Source organism: Ascaphus truei, chromosome 1 (genome assembly GCF_040206685.1).
Source record: "Ascaphus truei isolate aAscTru1 chromosome 1, aAscTru1.hap1, whole genome shotgun sequence".
Lineage (NCBI taxonomy): Eukaryota > Metazoa > Chordata > Amphibia > Anura > Ascaphidae > Ascaphus > Ascaphus truei.
In genome coordinates, this window is record NC_134483.1 from 353,459,688 (window position 1) to 353,482,947 (window position 23,260).

The 23,260-nt window shown below is 41.4% G+C and overlaps 1 protein-coding gene across 1 annotated transcript in view; it reads left to right on the top strand.

Annotated features, from left to right (window-relative positions):
* The window catches only part of LOC142499708 (NADP-dependent alcohol dehydrogenase-like), a 49,041-nt gene that overhangs the window by 11,247 nt on the left and 14,534 nt on the right, over window positions 1–23,260 (top strand). The window contains exons 4-7 of the mRNA XM_075609491.1: window positions 1,548–1,649; window positions 13,048–13,189; window positions 14,359–14,446; window positions 20,313–20,529. Of these exons, the coding sequence (XP_075465606.1) occupies window positions 1,548–1,649; window positions 13,048–13,189; window positions 14,359–14,446; window positions 20,313–20,529 (549 nt within the window). The remainder of the gene's footprint in view (window positions 1–1,547; window positions 1,650–13,047; window positions 13,190–14,358; window positions 14,447–20,312; window positions 20,530–23,260) is intronic.

The window sequence follows — 23,260 nt, forward strand, 5'->3', positions numbered from 1 at the left end:
GCTGTAGGGCTGGAACTTACCGCATGTTTCTAAAAAGAAACTCTAGCAATATTTATAACATTTTCAGACTGGGTCATAGTGGATCATATAATACAGAACAATGCTGTGATATTTAAGTGCAAAACAGGAACTGTGAATGTCCAGTGCTGTAGAGCCTAAAAAGCAATGTCAAAGTAATTTTCTTTGTATAAAATCACTTTGTGATGAGATAAATCTGCTGGAGACTATATTTGTCTGCACACACCAGTAGCAGGAGATTCCATAATATGTGTATGTGTACCTCCTATATGTGGGAGACAGGGGGAGATACATAGAGATCGCGAGCAGCCCGGCCGGTAAGGACAGATGGAGGCAGGACCCCTCCCCTCTTATCTAGTTAACCAGCTCTGGAGGAAAGATCTATGTGATCGTCAGTCGGTGGTTTCTTGTAATGACTCTGGTAAACAGACCAGATAAAAGGAAAGGATTCTCACGGCTTGGTGCAGAGCTCCAGTGGAGTGCGTCCTGCTGAGGCAATCTTGATGTAAAGAAAGAGATATCCACCGAGGTGGAAATTTGCAGTGCACTGCCAAGAAAATGGGCTATAGCGAAAAACTATTTCAAAATAATTTATTAACGTCGTGGCATGAATAAAAACAGGTCCAGGAAACCTCTAAGGCCAGGTCCATAGGAGGCGCGCGACCGTGACGTCACACTTGCCTGCACTTGAGGAGATTTGTGTCCTGCAGGGTTGCGCTACTTGGGCATGGTGAGGGCATGTCGAAGGCATGCCGGGGGCGTTGCCGTGACATCATATGTGCAGTTCACCCTCATTGGCTGAATCGCACATGTGATCTGGCCATCGGTCATTGCTCTCGCCATGAATCGGCCACCTTGGCGCGCATGTGCAGACTATAGACATGCGGAATGGACTCCATGGGTTTGTGTCAGGTGAGAGCTACATCGCTCGCACCATCGAAACTACTATGGACGCAGCCTAACATGTTTTGTGCGCCCTGCACTTAAACAAACAGTGATTATCTCTGGCGTCTGGGTTGTTAAGTAGCCTTCACTGAAGGAGGAGCCATTATGCACACCTGACAACCATCAGCGGCAGGTCATGGCGATGAGCTCTGCAGGTGAGGGCATAGAGGTGATGACAAGCGGCCCCTCTAGGTCGGAGGACACTGCATTATACATAAAGTGATGTAAAACAAAATACAACAGAGAGAAACATGACATGAAAAATATAAATAAAATATGGTAATATGTGATATTTAAGGTCTATTCTTATAATTTTATGCTAGTAACGACTGCTCCTTTAAATAGTTCTGCAGGGTTAGGGGGCTGTTTTGCATTGTCTGATTAAGTTATCTTGAAATAACTTTACAACAGCAGCTGCATCACATATTGAAAATGTTTTTTTTTAAATTTACTATGCAACCTTTCTTTTATTTTGCCAGACCAAATATGACTTGAAGACTTGGTTTATCTTAGTTCTTTCAAGGCAGGGATTGACATTATGCTGCTTCTTGTTATCCTTATAAGTGATATGGTTTTTTTTTTAGGTTATTAAATGTCGGGCAGCGGTTGCCTGGGAGCCTCACAAACCCTTTTGTATTGAAGACATTGAGGTTGCTCCACCAAAATCTCATGAAGTTAGAATAAAGGTAACTACTGTATATTCAACATAATAATTGTATGCCTCAATGACTACAGTACAAATATAATTATTTGTTGTGAAGTACAGTGCTAGAACAGCGTTTTTTCACTTTTTTTTTAGAATGGTCACACCTGAAGAATTTTTACGTATCAGGGCACTGCTGCTTTTAGACCTGACTCATTCCCTCCTTGTGTACGTGCCCTCACCTTCCTTTTCCCAAGCACACACCCCAACACTTACCCACCCTTATCTGACTCACTACACACTCACCATCATACTCACCATTTTACTAAACACACAATTCACGTGTATCATCCCTTTTCACACAGCACACTTACACTATTTCTTAATCAAAAACACCACATTCAGCCCCCCTTCTCTTACTTATACTACATACTGCACCGACACACTTTATTCGAGCAAATACCCAGTATGTACCTGGCAGATACCTGGAATGCGCCGCTCCTCACCTCTGACAAGCCCCGTTGCGTTTGCCTTCCCAGCCTGGGTTCATGCCTGGCTGACGGGCGGCTGATCTGTTAAATGATAATGATTAGGATTTAATAGGCTGCAATGCTTCGCGTGTCTACCAGATGGCATAAATTCATGAATTGTAATGCAGTATATATATATATATATATATACTGTGCAGTATTGCAGCCAGCGGGAATAAAATGCTTCAATCCGTGCCTGGAAAATACCTCAATGCACTCGGGCAGAAAACAGTCACAAACCTCAATACACCCGGGTATACCCGAATTCGTGGGACTAGCCGAGCTCGAATAAAGTGTGTCGCCAGTGTACCTACCCACACCCCACAAAAAAAACACTAGTATCCCTCACCCTCCCCACACAAAGCCATCACACATCTCCCACACAAAAAGCCATCACATACCCCACACACAAAGCTCTCGCTCCCTTTTGCCTCCCACCTTCCCACTCACTTCAAACATGTCAGTTGCTCATCGGGTACGTCTTTTATGGCAAGATCAGGAAGGATTTAAGAAAAGTGATTGGAGAGGCTGCTTTAAATGTAGCGACTGTCAAGCCTGTAAATATTGTGAATTTTGACATGAATAATGAAAGAAGGTATAAGATTAATCAACTGTAAAAGTTGAAGCATCGTTTACATGTTTAAATGCCCTTGTCCAAAAAAGTATGAGGGAAAGAAAATAAGTTTTGGAACATATTAAAATGCAAAGGCATCGAAAAAGGTGGAGGAGACCAGTATCCATTTCCCGGATTTTCGTGGATGTTGCCCCCAAAATTCATCTTGCGGTGTAAAATCCGCAAATTGATTGGTCAGTTTCAAGCCATGTGGATTCGTCAAAATCAACTATTGGATATAATAGTTTTTTTTAAGAATTTTTAAGAATCTGCCAACGGATTGCTGAATCCGCGGAATGGATTCTACAAATCCGTCAACGGATTGCAAAATCCGTGGTGAGTACAGTATTGGCAATAATAAAAAAAATCCACAAACCGCGAATCACCCTTTTTAAGATTGACAGGTGGACAAAAGAAATCGGCCAATTCTCTGCGGATCCAAATCCACCAAACAAATGTGCCCATCTCTAGAGACCAGTAGTGTTGCTAGATATTTTAATACTGCACTGTAACAGGGACTTATCCCTGTTTAAATAAAGCAGACTCAGAGCTCTGAGAATCCAGCTTAGATAGTTAATTGCAACCACTCAATTAACTAGTCTCCACCTGGATTAATGAGAGCCATCTAAAATAGCCTCATGTGAGACACAGGAGAGAGATTTAATTCACTCACATTTGGGCTGACAGAAGGAGAGCAGAGAAGCCTGCACACAGACACTGTCGAGCACAAAGGCTGTGCTGAGAGCAAGACACAGAGACACCAAAAGACCTATATTTCCAGGACACAGAGGACCCAGGAACCTGCCAGAGACTGACACGGAGGGCCACCTGCTTAAGGTACCTCCTGAGACTTTGGAGTGATAGGCTGCTAATGGGAATATCCCTACAGTCCCGCAGAAATGGAGATCAAGATGTAGCGTTCCTGTAATTAACTCTACCCCACAGAGTGGCCATTCCGGTCCTATGAGGATACGGATAAGGATGAAGATATCTTTTATGGGAATCCGAACCGAGTCACACCCACAAAACACTCCAAAAATGGTGGAGGTGCCTAAACTCGGTACGCACCGAACAAACAGGTCTCTATGACCCCGAATATTCCTGCCAACTAACGCAACTGCAACCAGATTTTTCCTCAGTACACAAGGGTGCTGACAAGAGGAAAGAGGTCTTGAGCAGAAAGGCTCTGCTGAGATCAAGACACCCAAAGACCTATATTCCTGGACACAGGGGACCCAGGAACCTACCAGAGACTGACATGAAGGGCCACCTGCTTTAAGAAAGGCTGTGCTGTATGGACACATACCGACATCGTGGATACTGTTGACCACCAATAAAAAAAAAGGGTGTGCCGAGCACGCGCATGCCCCTGAGGAAGTAGAATAACGTCTACGAAACGCGTAGGGCAGGTGACATAGTCACTCACTGTTTGGTACTGGACGTTTATGGACATTCGCATTTGGAGCCTTTCTGCAATTGCCAGCTCCCGGCATTTGGAACACATCAGCTGTCCCTTTAAGGTCACGGGCACACTCGCGCGCGGGCGCGCTGAGACATCCTGTGCAACCGGAGGAGGAAGTGGGGAGAGCGGCCACACGTGGTGCGGAGCTGTGGACCCTGCAAACTAGCCTCCGTCACCGGCACTGTTCCGGAGAATACCTGAAGGGCAGTTTTGGACTGGAGTCGCGGCGGAGCAGAGATATTAACTCTGCAAGGATTTCATCAGCGCCTAGAGGACTCGTTCCTAACAACGCATGTTTATGCCTTGCTGCTTGTAAGTAGGGCTCCAATTTTTCTATCCCGGATGACCTGCGGTTCTCTGTATTTGTTAGTACCATTTTATGGCATAGCCCCTTTTAATAAATAGTATTTTTAAGTGTTGCTAGGTTTCTCACTGTCTTATGTGATTTATAGTGTAGAACTGTTTAACCCTACAGTGTTGCACTATGATCTTTGTTTGTTTGTGTTTTTTTCATTACATGGCCTGTCGAGCAAGTGTGCGGACCCCATGAGGAATACAGGACTTTCCATTGATTATTTGGCGCCAGGTTTCTTTTTCTTGTTCCTGTAATTAACTCTACCCCACAGAGTGGCCATTCCGGTCCTATGAGGATACGGATAAGGATGAAGATATCTTTTATGGGAATCCGAACCGAGTCACACCCACAAAACACTCCAAAAATGGTGGAGGTGCCTAAACTCGGTACGCACCGAACAAACAGGTCTCTATGACCCCGAATATTCCTGCCAACTAACGCAACTGCAAGAAAAGCCTGGCAGAAACAGTGACGCTGCTGAAGTTTCAAATAAAGACGGAGACCCCAGTATCCCTGATGGGACGGAGTCATTCAAAACAAAAAGGCAGAAAAAGAAAAGCGGGTCTTCACTTACCGTGGAAGGAACAGACACGCCCGCAGATCCCGCTGAGAAATATGGGGTCTGAGATGCCCTGCAGCCTAGAGAAAATGGAGACCTCATCACGGGGATGACAAAATATCCAGGGGGCCCATGGCAGAAGTTGTGTAACACAAAGAAGTGTCTGTTCAGTGCCAACTGTGAGGAACCTCAACCGACCATACCAGGGAAGCGGAGCCGGAACCAGTTTGTGACGATCCCTTGAGCAGGCCTGAAGATGCACTGCAAGCTGCCAGGCATAACTGTGATCTGCTCCGTGAAGAATTGAAAATGGAGAGAGAAATAATGTTGAGCTACAGAAGACTGTGCTCGCAATTTACTCTGTGCCAAAACTGAATTGGAGGATCTAAGGAAGGACTGAGATACTGCGAAACCCTACTATTATCCCCATTAAAAGCAGACCAAGTCTGACCGAATGATTTTTAATCTGAAACAGAAGTATGAGGTGACACTGAAAGAGATTACAGTCTTTCAGCAAGAGGTTCACAATTGCCATAGAGACTTGGAAGTCTCTCATAATGAGGTTCACAGTCTCTGCATAGAACTGAATTCCACACACCAGGAGGTCAACAGTGTCCGGACAGAGGTGGACATATTGCGGAAAAAGGTTCATGCTCTCCGTGTAGCACTGGATGCCTCACACCAAGAGATCAGCAGTTGCCGCACAGAACTGAAGTATCTAAAAAGGAACTTCACAGTCTCGCTGAGGATCTGGACATCTCTCAAAAAGCTGTCTACAGTCTTAGTATGGATCTTAAAGTCTCTCAGAAGGAGCTTCACACCCTCAACCTAGAGATAAAAGTCTCATGCCAGGAGACCAAGAGTCTCAACTCAGAAGTGCGTAATTGGAAGGAGGACCTACAAGGAGGCCCTGAATATTACAGAGACTGTAAAAAGAGAAAATACAAAGCTGAAAGCAGAACATTTTGATTTGACTGACTACATCAATTGAAAGAATGAAAAGCTTCATGAGCTAGAAAAAATGATGAATCTACTGGAATATGAAAAGTTAGAAGCATTGGAGCAATGCACACAAGCAGACCACCTACTGCAGAACCAACTGCAAGGTCTGCGTGCGCACCTACAGATTGCCAAAGACAAGTAGCGATCTCTGCAGGAAGGAAATCTGCAGGCTGCTAAAGAAGTACAAGTGCTGCAGGAACGTCTGATTACCCAGTGTGTCCCCACAAAGCAGCATGAGAAACTGAAGGATACCCTGAGCATCACCAGAGCATCGCTGTAGACCAAGCTTAGAGGCCAGTGACTCAGTACAAGAGAGAGCACAAGAAGGTCCAGAAACTGAGGTAAGCAGCTGCGGCCCGAGTGAAGAATTCTGCAGAGCTCCAAAATATAATGAAGAATGCATTGATGCACACTCTGGATTCTCTCGTTGATGAGCTAAACTTCTTAAAAAGGGAGAAAAGCATCAGAATAATTCAGAAGTAATACAAAGCAAGGTTGGAGAGAGAAATGTATCTGCACAAATGCTCTGCAGTGTTCACCATACAGACTGCCTACAAAGGAATGAAAACTTGTTGGGTAAATAGCCAGAATAAATGTAACGAGTGCTCACCACAAACAGGATGGGACCGCAGTGCTGAGGTGGGGATGTTTGAGTACATCGACCAACAACCGCACAACTGCGTCCAGATTGCAGAGTCGTAGTCATGTAGCTACGTCAGGGTAGGAGAGGTCAGATTATTCGTGATACTCGGTGTGGTCTGGGATTGGAGAAGTTAGTTGTCGTTGTGCGAAGCCAGGGTCCAGGAGTAGAGAGGTCAGAATGTTCGTATGAGTAGCCGAGGTCCAGGGGTCAGAGAAGGTAGAAGTCCGGGTATAAGCTGAGGTCTGAGGCAACAGATAAACAATCAGAATGCAAGAGCAAATAGCAGGGCAGCAGGCTGCTAGTAGCAAGCAGTTGAAACAGAAAAAAGGTTAATGCTTAGCCAATTTGCTTCAGGGCTGACTGAGCATATAAGGAGGAGGAAGCCAATGAGAAGGCTCCTCTAGGCTGTGAGCTATGCATAATTAGAAGTATGCTGTCCACTGATAGGCAGGTGCGGGTGTATCACAGCTGTGGAGCAATTGGCAGTATTAACCCCTTTAGTACCCCTGGTATTGCGGCGCCGCGGGAAGTGGGAAGAGTGACTTCCTCCGCTGCATCACGGGACACGGCACGGGGCGGAATATAGGTCCGGTCCTGATAAAAGTACTGTAGCACGTGTGCGCAGCACAGCGCACGCACGAGGGGCATCACCCAATGCGTCACGGGACACATTACGAGGGTTGAGCCGAGGTCTAATCCTCACAATAAAGCAGCCTGCCTTCTCCAATCCATATGGAGAATGCAACGTCAAAGAAAGAATTATGAACATTTGAAGCAGTGTGTAATCTTACTCCAGTCAAATCTTAGGAAGTGTCTGCAGCAAAGATACTACAAAAAAATGAAGGAAGCTGCTGGTGTGATTCAACCAAGATATAGGTTCTTTATCACAACCAATCAAGCTGTACATTGCTATAAGCGCACACGCAATGCCATCTCAGTACTGCTATCGGCTTTCCACACAAGTTAGGAAAGAAGAACCGAATTAGGACTGAGAAGCGCAATACCAATACAGTCATGCTACTGTGGCCCCATGGCTCAAGCCATATTCCTCACAATGAAAATAGCTGCTAGAAAGATACAGTCTTTGGCTAGATTGTGGCAGAACTGTTTTAGTGTTCACACCTCTACAGGTACAAAACTAGATAACTACCAAACTGAGTAAAATGGGAGTCAATCGTTATGGATAAAAACTCTGCCCAGATTGAACCATCTATGAATATGGCTACAGAACCAGATGCAGGTGGTCACCCTAAACTTGAAGAAGAAAGGATCGCCTGACGCAGGGGAAAATACGTAACCAAGCAGTCAGAAGAAAGACGGTCTTTGGGAAAAGTCCTACTCAAGCGACTGAGGAGTGCTGAGCTCAAGCACCTTCTTGAGGAGACATTACTGACCTGGAGAAAGGGCTAAAATCCCAGTGGGTCTTAGCGTTCTCTTCCTCTATCCACTCTCATTTGAGCCACAGAGATACTGTATATCGAGTGAGAGTGGAAGCATGGGCTTTAGCTCTGGCAAGCCCGAGCTTCCACAAACAGGGGAGGTATGTAACAGGGACTTATCCCTCTTTAACTAAAGCAGATTCAGAGCTCTGAGAATCCAGCAGAGAGATAGTTTATTGCAGCCACTCAATTAACTAGTTTCCACCTGGACTAATGAGAGCTCTGTAAAAAGCCTCATGTGAGACACAGGAAAGAGATTTCCTTCTCTCACATTTGGGCTGACAGAAGGAGAGCAGAGAAGCCTGCACACAGACACTGTCTTGAGCACAAAGGTTGTGGTGCGATCAAGACATCCAGACACACAGAGACCTACTGTATATTTAATGGACACAGAGGACCCAGGCACTTGCCAGAGACTGACATGTAGGGCCACCTCCTTAAAAACCTCCTGAGACTTTGGGATGATAGGACGGTAATTGGATTATCCCTCCCATCCTGCAGATAGGGTATGGGGATGTAAGTTAGCTCTTACAAAGGGATAGGGGTTTGTTATTTTCTTTTTTTGTATGTTTTGCCTGCATAAATGAACAGGCTCAATAAAGTCAAGATATAATTTCACCCAAATCGGTCTCCATTATACTGTATGTACCTCAGCCCACATCTCTTACATGCACATGTACAACCTATTAGGGGATTTAATTGTTTAGATCTTGAGTGGGTTGATGTGAGATTTAGACAAGGTGATCTTGATCAGAATCTTTTCCAACATTAAACTAGATAGATTTACATGCTGGGCAGTCTATCACCACATAGTTTAAATTGAAAGAGAATGTTTTCAATGTTTCTGTGAGTGCCATCTTTCTATTCCTTGTGGTATAATGTATTGTAGTGTATTAATTAGTGTTGATTTGTTTGTTATTTATTATTTTTTTATTATATAGCTATTTTGGATAGAATAAATTAATAATAGGATATTTCGCCTCAGCTTCCTATATGGGGTCATATTTAATGGATGTGGGGCTTCCCCCATGGAAAAATACCCCCCTTAAGGGAACGTGTGTCACGAAGTTCCAGCGTTTCTCCTAGGAGCAAAGCCCACAGTTTGTGGCTTTCTATCCTGTGTGTATTACTTTATTAACTCCCCAGTTTAGGAGATGATGCTGATTTATCAACAAAGCAGATGCAGTATAGAATTGATGGTGATGGAAGGGAGATGAATAGTAGTTGGAGGGTGATGCTCAAGATTGCTCTGACTCAACTCTGACCCACTGACATTTGGAGTGTGGTGATGTTTTAATTCGCCACTTTGAAGCAGACAGCTTGACTGAGCACACAACAGCTATTGGGGGTCAATGCAAATAAGGCCCCCCAAAAAAACAGGTTCAGCCCTTCGAAAACCAGGGGGCCTATGCTAGTTGCTTTGATAACCAACTCATCAAGGATTTTGAGCAGTTCTCAAAAAATTTTGCAAGGTTGCTTTTCAGAAAACCTTGATGAGTTGGTGTAATCGTGCGGGGAAAGCATTTTCTCCCATTTCTAGCTCCTGGCCAAACACATCGTGCGGGAGCCGGCGATATACTGTACATGTGGTACATCTCATAATCCCATTGGTTCCTTTACCATATGATGGCAACATTTTTTTTAAAGGATGTCACATCATCCCTTAAAGTGATGTTACATCATTTAAAAAAATAAAATTGAGCATATCACATAGAAGTGGAACCAATCGGATTGTCCCAAATCCGATTGACTGTAGTACCATGTGATGGCAGCCATGTGGTTTGAAGGATTTATAAAACCCTGTCACATGGTACAACGTCCAATAGGATTGGAGATGTACCATCTAACCCTAAAATGGTCTAACTCTAAACCATTTTAGCTTAAGGAGCCGATGAGACAACATCTGATGATGGATTTAACATGGGGTTTCAATGGATTAAAACGAAAGAAGATAGAAAATAGAAGATTTTTCTAAACGATGCGAAGGATTGTGGACCATCGCTGAGGATCACGGAGGCTGGTGTCACCGATCGAGAGCTTCCTGATATGCCGGGATTCGGAGGGTGAAGACTTCTATAGGTAAGAAAAATATTGAATGTATGTAATTTTAATTTTTCAGGTTTTTTTATTGTATTTTTTGTTTGTTACAGTATGTTTTTGCTTGAATCATTGACTGCCAATGTATTTATCTATGTCTATGTATTTATCTATGCCCCTTTAGGTATTGATAAATACAGTGACAGGCAATACATTTTTTGTCAAATGGTTGTTTTGAATGAATTGTTATGTTTTCTATTTCTGTTTATTGTTTTGAGTAAATTGTTGTGTTTTGTATGGCTTATATTTATTACAGTTTAGGATTATTTTGGCGTTTAATTTAGTTAATTGTTCTATTGATTAGGGGTTTGATTAATTTTATTCTTTTGGTGATTTGGTATTAGATTAATTTTATTGATGTGTTGTTTCGACTTTTTAGTTCTTTTATTCTTCAGGTGTTTAGGTGCTTGTGTATTTCTTTTATTGTCGTGTCTTTTTGGCGCTGTTGTTTTCTTTTAGGTTGACCATTGAGTGCTATACTGGCTTATCGTGCCCATATTATATGGGCATGATGTACCACTGTGCTAATCAATGGGGAGAGGATGGGGATATTTGCTCTGGGGTGGGTTGCCTCCAAGGTTTCTAGCGGGGGTTAATAACCGCTAAAGTGATTAAGTGGTTAGGGCCATTAGATTGTATTTTTTCTTATTGCGTTCCTGCCAACAGAGGACATGGATGCAGAGGATGGTGATGAGGATAGCCTTCATCCTGGCAGGGGTAAGTGCAAATTTTATTTACTTTATGCTGCTGGCTAATGTTTTATTTTAAATGGGAAAATGAGCTACTATCCATATCTGGATAATAGTAATTTTGCCCATTACTGTACTGTATGTGTTGGTGGGGTTGTTTGGGGTAGAGGAGGTGGGTATTAGTGTTGTTGTGTTTTTTAAGGTTTATTGGGGTAGAGGGATTGAGTGAAGGGGTAGTTGCCCCCAAGGGTGGGTGGTTGGCCTGCTAAATGTGTAGTGGGAGGGGTTAACCCCTTCATTACCATCGTGGTTTTCACTGATATGGTAGTGAAGGGGTTAACCACTCCCGCAACCTTCCCGGCAAGCCAAACCACCCACCCTGTGGCTACTACCCCCTTCATCACTCCCTCTTCCAACAATAAACAGGATATTCTAATTTTACACCTTCATTGCCTTAGTGGCTAGCCGCTAAAGTAATGAAGCGGTTTTTATTAAAATGTGAATACTAGTGTGCGTGATCAGGAGGTCTCCGGAGCAGAACCGCGTTGATTTCAGGTCTGGGGACTCCCTGCTTCCAGAGATACAGGACCCGTTATGGGGTGCCGGTATCCCCATGCAATGTTTAAATGTCCCGTGTCATGTGACCGGACATTTAAATGCATAGAAGATACCAGCACCCCATACCAGGGTCTGTATCTCGGGAAGTCTCGGGAAGCAGGGGGTCCCCAGACCTGAAATGAATGCGGTTCTGCTCCAGAGACCCCCTGCTCATGCACACTAGTATAAAAAATTTTATAAAAACACTTTGATCGCTTGCGAGAGATGTGCAGGGAGAGGAGGCTCTCTCTGTGCAGCTCTCTATGCAGCTTTACAGCCAGATCGTATGGGGGAGAACTTTGAGTGAGGCTGAGATCTCATTGCTGCTGTCCCGAGCGGTTTAGGCATTTTCCTGAAACATGTTTGAGAAGGGTTTCAGATTATTTCTAAATACATTGATAACTCAACTGACAAACCATTGTCGAGAACATGCCAAACCATGCGAGATAGCAGAAAAATTATTGAGGCCAATAGAAGAGGTCCCCAGAAGTGGTAGCCCTGGCACCAGATGAGTCCATCTACTGTGCCTGGTTATCTTGGAGTTCAACATCAGCACCGAAAGGGTTATCTATATGACTACTGTACCATAGACACCCCGTTTCTTCTGTATCTAACAACATCTGGTTGTTATACCAGGCACAGCCATTTGGAACTGAGAGTGAGCATTTACAATTTCAGCACCGACATTGGTGCGGATGAGCATATACTCTGCTTGTAGTCATACTGCGTTTAGTGCTTCTATCGACCATTATTTACCTTTGTAAAGCTACTATGTCTCTGTCTGCAAACTTCTAAATGTATGTGTGATTAAGCTTTAATTTGGATAAACATATGAGGTATCAGGAATAATATTGTATGATGTATCAATGCAATGTTTTTATGATTTGCATACTTTATATGTGGCGGTAACGTTACCAATTTATTTACATCTTTTTAGGCCCTGGCACTTTTGTTTTTTGTATATAGAAATATATATGAATTATTTTAGGGCTAAATTACATATTTTATATAATATTTTTTAATATATATATATATTTTTTAATACATTCATTTTGGCTTAAAATATTTATGTTGAGATGTTTTGTGTTGGAAGTGTGCGAGGTGAGGCTTTTCATTTTTTTCATTTTATTGGTACCACCGCCAAAATTTACAATGACAACCCCGTTAATTGGTTGGACTTAAGGTGGTTTGTTTTCTCTTTATATAAAAACCTGTGTAAGAAGCCCTATTTCATCACCCAGCCTCTCCCGCATATTAAGAAATCTACTCTGGCGCTTGCATGCTTCACTTGAACGGATCATGGCCAATTGGTAAGTGAGTGCTAATAGGGTTCTGTGAAAAATACTCAGTATGTTGGTCTGTATTTATATTTCCCATTTTTAGTTTTTCCATTGTAAATAAGTATTATTTCTTTTTCATTTTAACATTTTATGTTGTTTTACCTTTTTAACACAGATTGAGGCTTCTGGTATCTGTGGTGCAGACAACTGTGCACATAACACAGTCTTTAGCAATATTAACTTTCCAGTGATTTTGGGTCATGAAGCTGTAGGAATTGTGGAAAGTGTTGGTGAGGGAGTGACTCAGGTAAAACGGGGTGAGTCTAATAATATTATTGTTACGTAATTTTATTATTGTATCGTTTCTATGCATGTGTCCTTTTGAGGAACAATATACAGGATAGACATGTGGGTAAACTGAAAGGCCTAATAACTAAAGTCAGCCATAAGCAGTACATTTGAGAAATATCACACTTAAAGTGTATTATGTATAGGTAGGTGGCAGATACACTACAAAGCAATAATGGCTGAACCCTGTAAGCACCACAGGGTAGATTGAATATCACAAATAGGGTCCTATTTGCTAAGTGGTGCTATTCCACCAGACAGCTTGCAGCACCAAAGGACACCATATGGTCCATTCACCAAATTGGGATGTAAGGTGTCTTTTGGAACTGGAAGGAGTAAATATAGTAAATATGGTGCTAAGGCCTAGATACATCAAGCTCCATATTAACTTTTAAACTTTATTAAAAAATTGTAAACATGAATACATTGATTTTCACTGGTGGCCACCTAGGCCCTTTCAAAGAGAGCCTAGTTGGCCACATTAGCACTCACTGGCAACCTTTAATAAAGGTTTCACACTCACCCCATCCATTATGAAGCACCCCAAAACCAATCCAAAAACAAGCAGATGCCCAACCATTAGAGTCACAAAATCACAATCAAAGGCCCTATACTCTTCCCACCTAATCTCAGTTGTTGGAAATGTGTTTCATTTATCCTGATCCACCAGTTGCACTTTATTGCGTTGTTACTGCCACAATTTTTTCAATACACACTGATTTTTCTTTTATTAAACATTTGTGGCATATTTCTTTATTGGAGTGCTGGGAACACTCACTGTATCATACAGTAAAGGGGGCTCTAACAATATAAATCCAGAATCCACACTTTGTAATGCTCTTCCAATATACAGTAGTGAGCAGCTTAGAGTAAAACCACAAAGATGCATCTGTTCAACATTGTTTGTTTGGAACGGCAAATCGAAAACAAAATAAAGTGATTTTGAAAGCAATAATAGAGAATAGAGTTAAGGAAACAATGTTCAGGTAGCTGAGTTTTTTCATCACTTATCAAAGATGAAATGCAAACTGTACACAACAGAATGTGATCATTATTAGGCATAGTACTGTATTAGAATTATTTGAGTGGCAATGTTAATGTTTTTTGGTTTTGTAAAACGCGATCTTTGTTTCTTTAGGTGACAAAGTCATCCCACTTGCCATTCCTCAATGTGGAGATTGCAGATGCTGCCAGAGTCAAAAGAGAAACCTGTGTCATAAAAATGAGTTGGTTTTCAATTGTTTTACTTTCATAAATAACTAGCATGATAAAATATTCACTATAATAGAACTTTTGTTTAAGATAACTGCACCATGGCCAAAAGTAAGCAATTAGAGCTATACTTAATTTGTCAAATTACTGTCAATTTTAAGTCATATTTTGCAGTTCTGCACTGTCGGACTAGAATCTGTAGAACATTCAAAGCAAACCTTGCACTAATCTGAAGCAAAAATAGGATGATCAGAAGACCAGCCGCCTCTGATAGAAACTGAACTCACCAGCAAAAAAGTGATAAAAAAAACTTTTATTAAACTACATCAAACGGATACTGATCCACAGACAAAAAAAGTGACCTCCTCCCACGCGTTTCAATCAACAACTGCTTTTTCTCAAGGAGTATGGTAATAGAGGGGGGGGGGTACTATTTAGACCTCTCCTCCTATAATTCTAATCAGTGTGAAACACCTGCAAAAATGTAATACATAACAAAGAAAATACTTAATTGGACATAATGGGTAACATAAGTTGTTAAGGAATCGTAATAATAATAATTGTTACAGTATGACTGGTGGATGGGGTGAATAATGACACTGACTGAAAAATATATTGTATAAAGTTTATACGGTATAGGTTTGATCAAAAACCTCATTGAGAGGTGACAAGCACCATTCATGAAGTTAATGCTGTCCACGTAATATAGTCAGAAACCATTAGACCACCCATTAGACCACCTGTCAAACCTGCAGCAGTTATGCCACCAATCTACAAAATTAGTGTGATATTGCTGCAATATGAAATAATATAAATGGCTGATATAAACATGAATAGAGATAGTAAATTAAAACCAGGAGGTAATGCAAAGAGTTAACATAAGGTGTCAATGGATATCAAATCCTAGATAGTCAAAAACCTGAATAAATCTTTCAGTGTACAGAACAGATATTAATCTATGACAAATCTACTGATGGATGATACAAATTATACAAATGCATACAGTAGAGGTTAGTATGAGGTTATAAAAATTAAAATATCAATTTGGTCTATTTGGCCCAAAGAGATGCAACTCACATACTTAACATGTAAATGTCCAACCAAAACCAGAAGGGGAAAGGGGTAGGGGAGGGGGGGGGCAGAGGGGATCTAGGCCAAAAGCTTAAGGGAAGGACCTCAAAGGTAGTATTTTCTGAAATGCTACCAGTGCCATGCGCTGCCGCAGGGAGACTGTCAGAGATCAGGGAGGTTAATGCATGGCTAAGAAAGTTGTGCAGGAAGGAGAGGTTTGGGTTTTTAGAGCACGGGACTCCTTTTCTGAGAGGTGTCATCTATATTCTAGGGACGGATTGCACCTCAATGAAGAGGGATCTTCTGTGCTAGGGGGGAGAATGCTAAAAAGGTTGGAGGAGATTTTAAACTAGGATGGAGGGGAGGAGGGGAATGAAACAGATAATGAACTAAATGGAATAGAGGAGGATACAAGGTGGTATGGAGGTAGAATGGGGGCAAGTGCGAGTTTGAAAAGCAGTGAAACACCCATTGTAAATACAGATAATACTAGAAAACTTCTAAAGACTAAACCAAGTGAGCGCAGAAAGGAAGGAGCAGATAAGATAATAGTACAGGCTGAAAAAAATTTTTAATGCATGCTTGCTAATGCAAGAAGCCTGACAGATAAAATGGGGGAGCTTGAATTAATAGCTGCAAGGGAGCAGTATGATATCATAGGCATTACTGAAACATGGTGGGATGAAACTCATGACTGGACAGTTAATTTAGAGGGTTATTCCCTTTTTCGGAAGGATCGAACAAATAGAAGGGGAGGTAAAGTATGTTTATATGTTAAACCGGATCTAAAACCTATTATAAGGGATGATGTTTATGAAGGGAATGATGAAAATGTAGAGACTTTGTGGATAGAAATTAGCAGTGGAGGTAAAAGTATTAAGAAAATGTTTGTGGGAATATGCTATAAACCACCAAATATCTGTGAGATTGAGGAAGCTAAAATACTTTTACAAATGGAGAAGGCATCAAAACTGGGTCATGTTTGCATAATGGTGGATTTTAATTATCCAGACATAGACTGGGGCAATGAGATTAGCGTTACAACAAAAGGAAACAGGTTTTTGGGGGTGCTTAAAGACAATTATATGACCCAAATTATTGAGGAAAAAAACAGGAGAAGGGCAATACTGGATTTGGTCATATCAAACAATGTAGACGTAATAACAAATATTCAAGTCCTGGAACATTTGGGTAACAGTGATCATAGCATGGTCTCATTTGAAATAAATTATCAAAAAATAGATTTCTTGGGTTCAACAAAGACATTAAACTTTAAAAAGGCAGATTTTAATAAACTGAGGTCTAATCTAGTAGTAATACAATGGGATGATGTTTTTGCAGGGAAAAATGTAGAAGATAAATGGGCAGTCTTTAAAACATTGTTAGAAAAGCACACTTATTAATGTATACCCTTGGGTAATAAGTATAAAAGAAATAAGTCAAAACCAATGTGGCTAAATAAACAGGTAGGGGAGGAAATGGACAAGAAGAGGAAGGCGTTTAGATTCTTTAAGTCAGAAGGGACGAGACATCGTATCAGAATTATAAGGAATGTAACAAAAATTGCAAAAGGGCAATCAAATGAGCAAAAATAGATAATGAAAAAAGGATTGCAATAGAAAGTAAGGTCAACCCTAAAAAGTTTTTTAAGTACCTTATTAACAAAAAAATGAGAAAAGAAAATATAGGACCCTTTCAGTGTGAGATGGGTAGGCAGATTATTATTGGAGATAAGGGAAAAACTGAGGTATTAAACAAATTCTTTGCCTCTATGTTTACCAGGGAACAATCCAGTTCAATAGTAGTGCTGCAGAAGGAAGCCACAACCTCCATATTTATGAACAATTGGTTAACTGAGGAAGAAGTTCATAAGCGACTTGAAAAAATGAAAGTAAATAAGGCACCTGGCCCTGATGGCATACATCCAAGAGTTCTCAAGGAGTTAAGCTCAGTAATAGCCAAACCATTATATTTAATATTCAAGCACTCCATTTCCACAGGCTCAGTACCACAAGATTGGCATAAAGCAGATGTGGTGCCTATATTTAAAAAGGGAGCTGGATCACAACCGGGAAATTACTGACCTGTAAGCCTGACTTCAATAGTAGGGAAATTACTTGAAGGTTTAATACGGGATAATATTCAGGAATACCTAATGGAAAATAAAATTATTAGTAATAGTCAGCATGGATTTATGAAGGATAGATCTTGTCAAACTAACCTTATTTGTTTCTTTGAGGAGGTAAGTAGAAATTTAGACCAGGGTAATGCAGTTGATGTGGTCTACTTAGATTTTGCAAAGGCTTTTGGTACGGTTTCACACAAGAGGTTGGTGTACAAAATAAAGAAAATTGGACTCAGTAATAATATATGCACCTGGATTGAAAACTGGTTAAAGGACAGACAACAGAGGGTTGTCATAAATGGAACTTTTTCAGGTTGGGCTAAAGTCGTGAGTGGAGTACTTCAGGGATCGGTACTGGGACCCCTGCTTTTTAACTTGTTTATTAATGACCTTGAGGTTGGGATAGAGAGCAAAGTCTCCATCTTTACTGATGATACTAAATTGTGTAAGATAATAGAATCAGAGCAGGATGTAATTTCTCTTCAGAAGAACTTGGAGAGACTGGAAACGTGGGCAGGTAAATGGCAAATTATGTTTTTAAACAGATAAATGTAAGGTTATGCATTTGGGATGCAAGAATAAAAAGGCGTCTTACAAATTAAATGGAGATATATTGGGGGAATCCTTGTTGGAGAAGGATATAGGAGTGCTTGTAGACTGCAGGCTTAGCAATAGTGCCCAATGTCATGCAGTAGCTGAAAAGGCAAACAAGATCTTATCTTGCATCAAACGGGCAATGGATGGAAGGGAAGTAAACATAATTATGCCCCTTTACAAAGCACTAGTAAACCACACCTTGAATATGGAGTACAATTTTGGGCACCAATCCTAAGAAAATACATTTTGGAACTAGAAAGAGTGCAGAGAAGAGCCACCAAATTAATAAAGGAGATGGACAATCTAACTTATGAGGGGAGGCTAGCTAAATTAGATTTATTTACATTAGAAAAGAGGCGTCTAAGAGGGGATATGATAACTATATACAAATATATTCGTGGACAATACAAGGAGCTTTCAAAAGAACTATTCATCCCACGGGCAGTACTAAGGACTCGGGGCCATCCCTTAAGGTTGGAGGAAAGGAAATTTCACCAGCAACAAAGGAAAAGGTTCTTTACCGTAAGGGCAGTTAAAATGTGGAATTCATTACCCATGGAGACTGTGATGGCAGGTACAATAGATTTGTTCAAAAAAAGGTTGGACCTCTTTTTAGATGGGAAATGTATACAGGGATATACCAAATAAGTATACATGGGAAGGATGTTGATCCAGGGATTAATCTGATTGCCGATTCATGGAGTCAGGAAGGAATTCTTTTTTCCCCTTAATGGGGTTTTTTGTTTGCCTTCCTCTGGATCAATAAGTAAGTATAGATATAGGATAACGTATCTGTTGTCTAAATTTAGCATAGGTTGAGCTTGATGGACGTATGTCTCTTTTCAACCTCATTTACTATGTAATTATGTAACGGGGAGGGGAAGGATATGAGGGGGACAGGAATGCCTGGTCTACTGTATGCATTTGTTTAATGTGTTTCATCCATCAGTAGATTTGTTATACAGTAGCTAAATATCTGTTCTGTACACTGAAAGGTTTATTCAGGTTTTTGATTATTTAGGATTTGATATCCATTGATACCTTATGTTAACTCTTTGCATTAACTCCTGGTGTTAATTTACTATCTCTATTCATGTTTATATCAGCCATTTATATTATTTCATATTGCAGCAATATCACACTAATTTTGGAGATTGGTGGTATAACTGCTGCAGGTTTGACAGGTGGTCACTGGGTGGTCTAATGGTTTCTGACTATATTACGTGGACAGCATTAACTTCATGAATGGTGCTTGTCTTCCCTCAATGAGGTTTTTGATTGTACCTGTACCGTATAAACATTTTACAAGATATTTTTCAGTCAGTGCCATTATTCACCCCATCCACCAGTCATAGCAATTATTATCATTTTTATTACGATTCCTTAACATCTTATGTTACCCATTATGTCAAATTAAGTCTTTTCTTTGTTATGTATTAATTTTTGCAGGTGTTTGACACTGATTAGAATTATAGGAGGAGAGGTCTAAATAGTACCCCCCCCTCCTCTGTTACCATATTCATTAAGAAAGAGCATTTGTGGCTTGAAACGCGTGGGAGGAGGTCACTTTTTGTCTATAGATCAGTATCCATTTTATGAAGTTTAATAAAAGTTTTATCATCACTTTTTCGCTGGTGATTTCAGTTTCTACCAGGGGCGGCTGGTCTTCTGATCATCCTATTTTTGCTTCGTTTTGCCGATCGGAGAGACGCCATGGAGAGAAGCTGAACACCTACAGTAGATCAGGTGCACCGCAAAGCAAGGAGGCAAGGGGAGCGGTAATCTATTGTGAGTGCATGGTGTTCTCCATACCGGACATTTGGTTGGAACAGGGTGTTTATTGCAGCCACAGCTGATTTGCCGTAGATCATCCTCTCTCCACTGGCTTCACCGTCAGGTAGTGCGGGTCTGCACCCGATTCCACCCTTACATATACCTCCGTATTAGGCATGTTAAACTCCATTTATGCTCCTTTTCACACGCTACATTATAATGGATTATGCACGTGTTGCTTTAAGTGTGTCCTTTAGAGCTTATAGACTGTTTCTACATGCACTAATCTATTTTATAATATGTTTGTCTAACAGTTTTTGTAACAAAACGGGGCTTATGGATGACAACACCAGCAGGTTTACTTGTAGAGGCAAGAAGATCCACAACTTTCTAAGCACCAGCACTTTTACGGAATACACTGTCGTAACTGAAATGTGTGTCACCAAAATTAATGCTGATGCCCCTATGGAAGTCTGTCTTATTGGCTGTGGATTTTCAACTGGATATGGTGCTGCTATTAATACTGCCAAGGTAATTAATACGATAATCTCACAACTTGAAAATCTATGATTTGTCAAACCAATTAAACATATACGAAAAATTTATATTCTGTTATTCGAATTTCCCAAATTATGCCCATAGAAATCTTATCAAAAATATCCTATACATTCTACATTGTATTTTATAAATATAGAAAGTTATAACATATAAAAAAAATCGTATAGATAGAGTAGAGGAGTACAGTGTTAGATCATACAATAGATGATATATACACACAAAATAAACTTACGATAAATAGACAGGATATCCAACAGGATATCACAGATGGTAGTGTAGCAGCAGTGATGGCTATATAATGATACTATTGATAATACTCACACGGCCATGTGTAAATACAAGGGTTGAATCTGGTTTCTTTGGGTTGTTCCTTTCCAAGCTTTCTATTTGATTCTCTGTAGATAACTCAGTCTTTTAATGCCGTTGGTCCTATCCAGGCTCACGTGCGGTACAACAGTTCAAAAGGCACAACAAGGAGGACATTTCTTGTCCCATGCCACAGGAGAGGGCTTTAATATTAAGCACTTATTAATTACAGAACAACATTTGTTGTATATCTATTGGAATGCCCATGTGGACTCCAGTATGTGGGACGTACCTCAAGTCTTTTGAGGGTCTGCATACAGGAGCACATGAGCAACATTAAGAAGAAACTTATCATGCTCAATGTGTCGAGACATTTCAGTTTAGTGCATGCAGGTTATCCAGCAGGACTAATTTACAGAGGAATTGAGGTTGTACCTGCTAGTTGGAGAGGAGGTGGTAGACTTTTAAGATTATGCCAGAAAGAGACATTCTGGATTTATACGCTGACGACTTTAGTTCCAAATGGACTTAATATAGATATCGATATTGGGGCATTTAACTAAAGAAAATTGTGAATCCATGAGTTATACACTCGATTACAGATGATTAGAAACTCTCCATGTTATTATTGCCACAATTGCTTACATGGACTCATTGATATTTGATCTTTTATAGATCATTGCCATCCAAGACACAAGTTGCAGCATCATGTTCACGACGATATTTAATGTGTAGATAGATGTCTGTTAAAAACAACTGATAATCAATAAAGCACCATTTTTGAGAGCTTTATGAAGGTGTAAAAAAGTGCATATAGTTTGTACAGAAAAGATTCTGTATATGGATCAGAGTGGGAGATAGCACGTGTCTCCAATCCTCCCCATCTCCTGGCAGTTATTAGATTGTATCTGTAGATTACAACAATCTTTAGAAATTTTCTATTGAATATTTACATACTTAGGGGGCGATGCACTAACCAGTGATAACTGCTTTAAAGAGCAAGAAGTGGCTTTTAAGGCCGATACAGCCTGTTGCGTGATTCACTTAAAAGGCATTTTTCTGCCCTGTGAAAGAAACACGTCCGATCAGGCAAAAAGCGGCAAATGCTCCGTTTTTTGCCAGTCAATAGGATTCACTAGACAGTGATAACTCGATCGTACTATAAAAGCACGCCAGATTTTCGTATCTCCAATTCGTGCTGGCGTAAAAGAAATGAAGACAGTCAAAAAAGCATTGTTTACATTTTTTCAGGCACACTATTCATAGAAGGAAGGCTGGTGTCCCCACACACACACACAGTACAATAATGGCCCAAATTACTATTATCCATTTAAAATACAATATTAAGAAGCATAAATAAAGTAAATAAATCTTGCACTACATCTATAACTGCTTTGATAGTTTTATGACGTGTATGCAATATGAAACGTGTGCAGAATACACTAATATTTACATATATTGTCAAATCTCATTGGCTTTGATAGAGTTTATTGTGGACCAATTCTGATTATAACAGGACAATAATAAAACATTGTAGATTAAATAGTAGACAGTTTAAAGCAGCAATCCTGCCTTTATAACACACACACACAAACACACACACACACATATATACAGTGTTTGACAATTAATGATAACTACTGTACTCGCCTGTGGCAAGTGGATTTTGGCCGCTGGCGAGCCATGCTGCGGCTCTAAGAATTCCCCCTGCTCGCGACAATTTTTTTTTTTTTTAAATAAATAATCCCCCTCCCTGATTGGTGTGATGCGGGGAAGAGGGCTGGCAGGCAGCTCTGGGTCAGTCCCAACCCCCCCTGCCCCCGATCCCCGCTTGCTGCTCGGGGCGGTAGGCTGGGGGGGTCCCGCGGCTGCTGCTGCCCAGGTGCTTCCCCTTCGTCCAACGGCTGCTGCTGCCCAGGTGCTTCCCCTCCGTCCCATTCTCTGGTAATGGGAGCGGGGAAGCAGGCTGGCAGCACTGGCTGCAGCCTGCGCATGCGCACGCGAACACGGGGGTTGGGGGGGTCCCGAGGCTGGCAGCTCTCCCGTCGCCATGGCTGCAGCCTGCGCACGCGCACGCGGGGGGGCACGTTCCTCCGGCCACGTTTCTCATGGAGAGGTTGGTCTGTCCTCCGCTGGCCCCCGATCCTCCCGTCTGGCTGCCCGACCCCCCGCGCATGTTGGCTCGACCTCCCGCCTGCTTGTCGGGTTGCCTGACCTCCCCGATTGGCTGCCGACCCCCTCCTACTCCCCCCCCGCCTGGCTGCCCGACCCTCAGCTGGCATGTGGAGGACAAGGCCTGGATGAACAGGTGGGCCACCTCCCTTCCAATCAATACCCCGTGTGTGTGTGTCTGTGTGTGTCTGTGTGAGTGTCTCTGTCTGTGTGTGTGTCTGTGTGT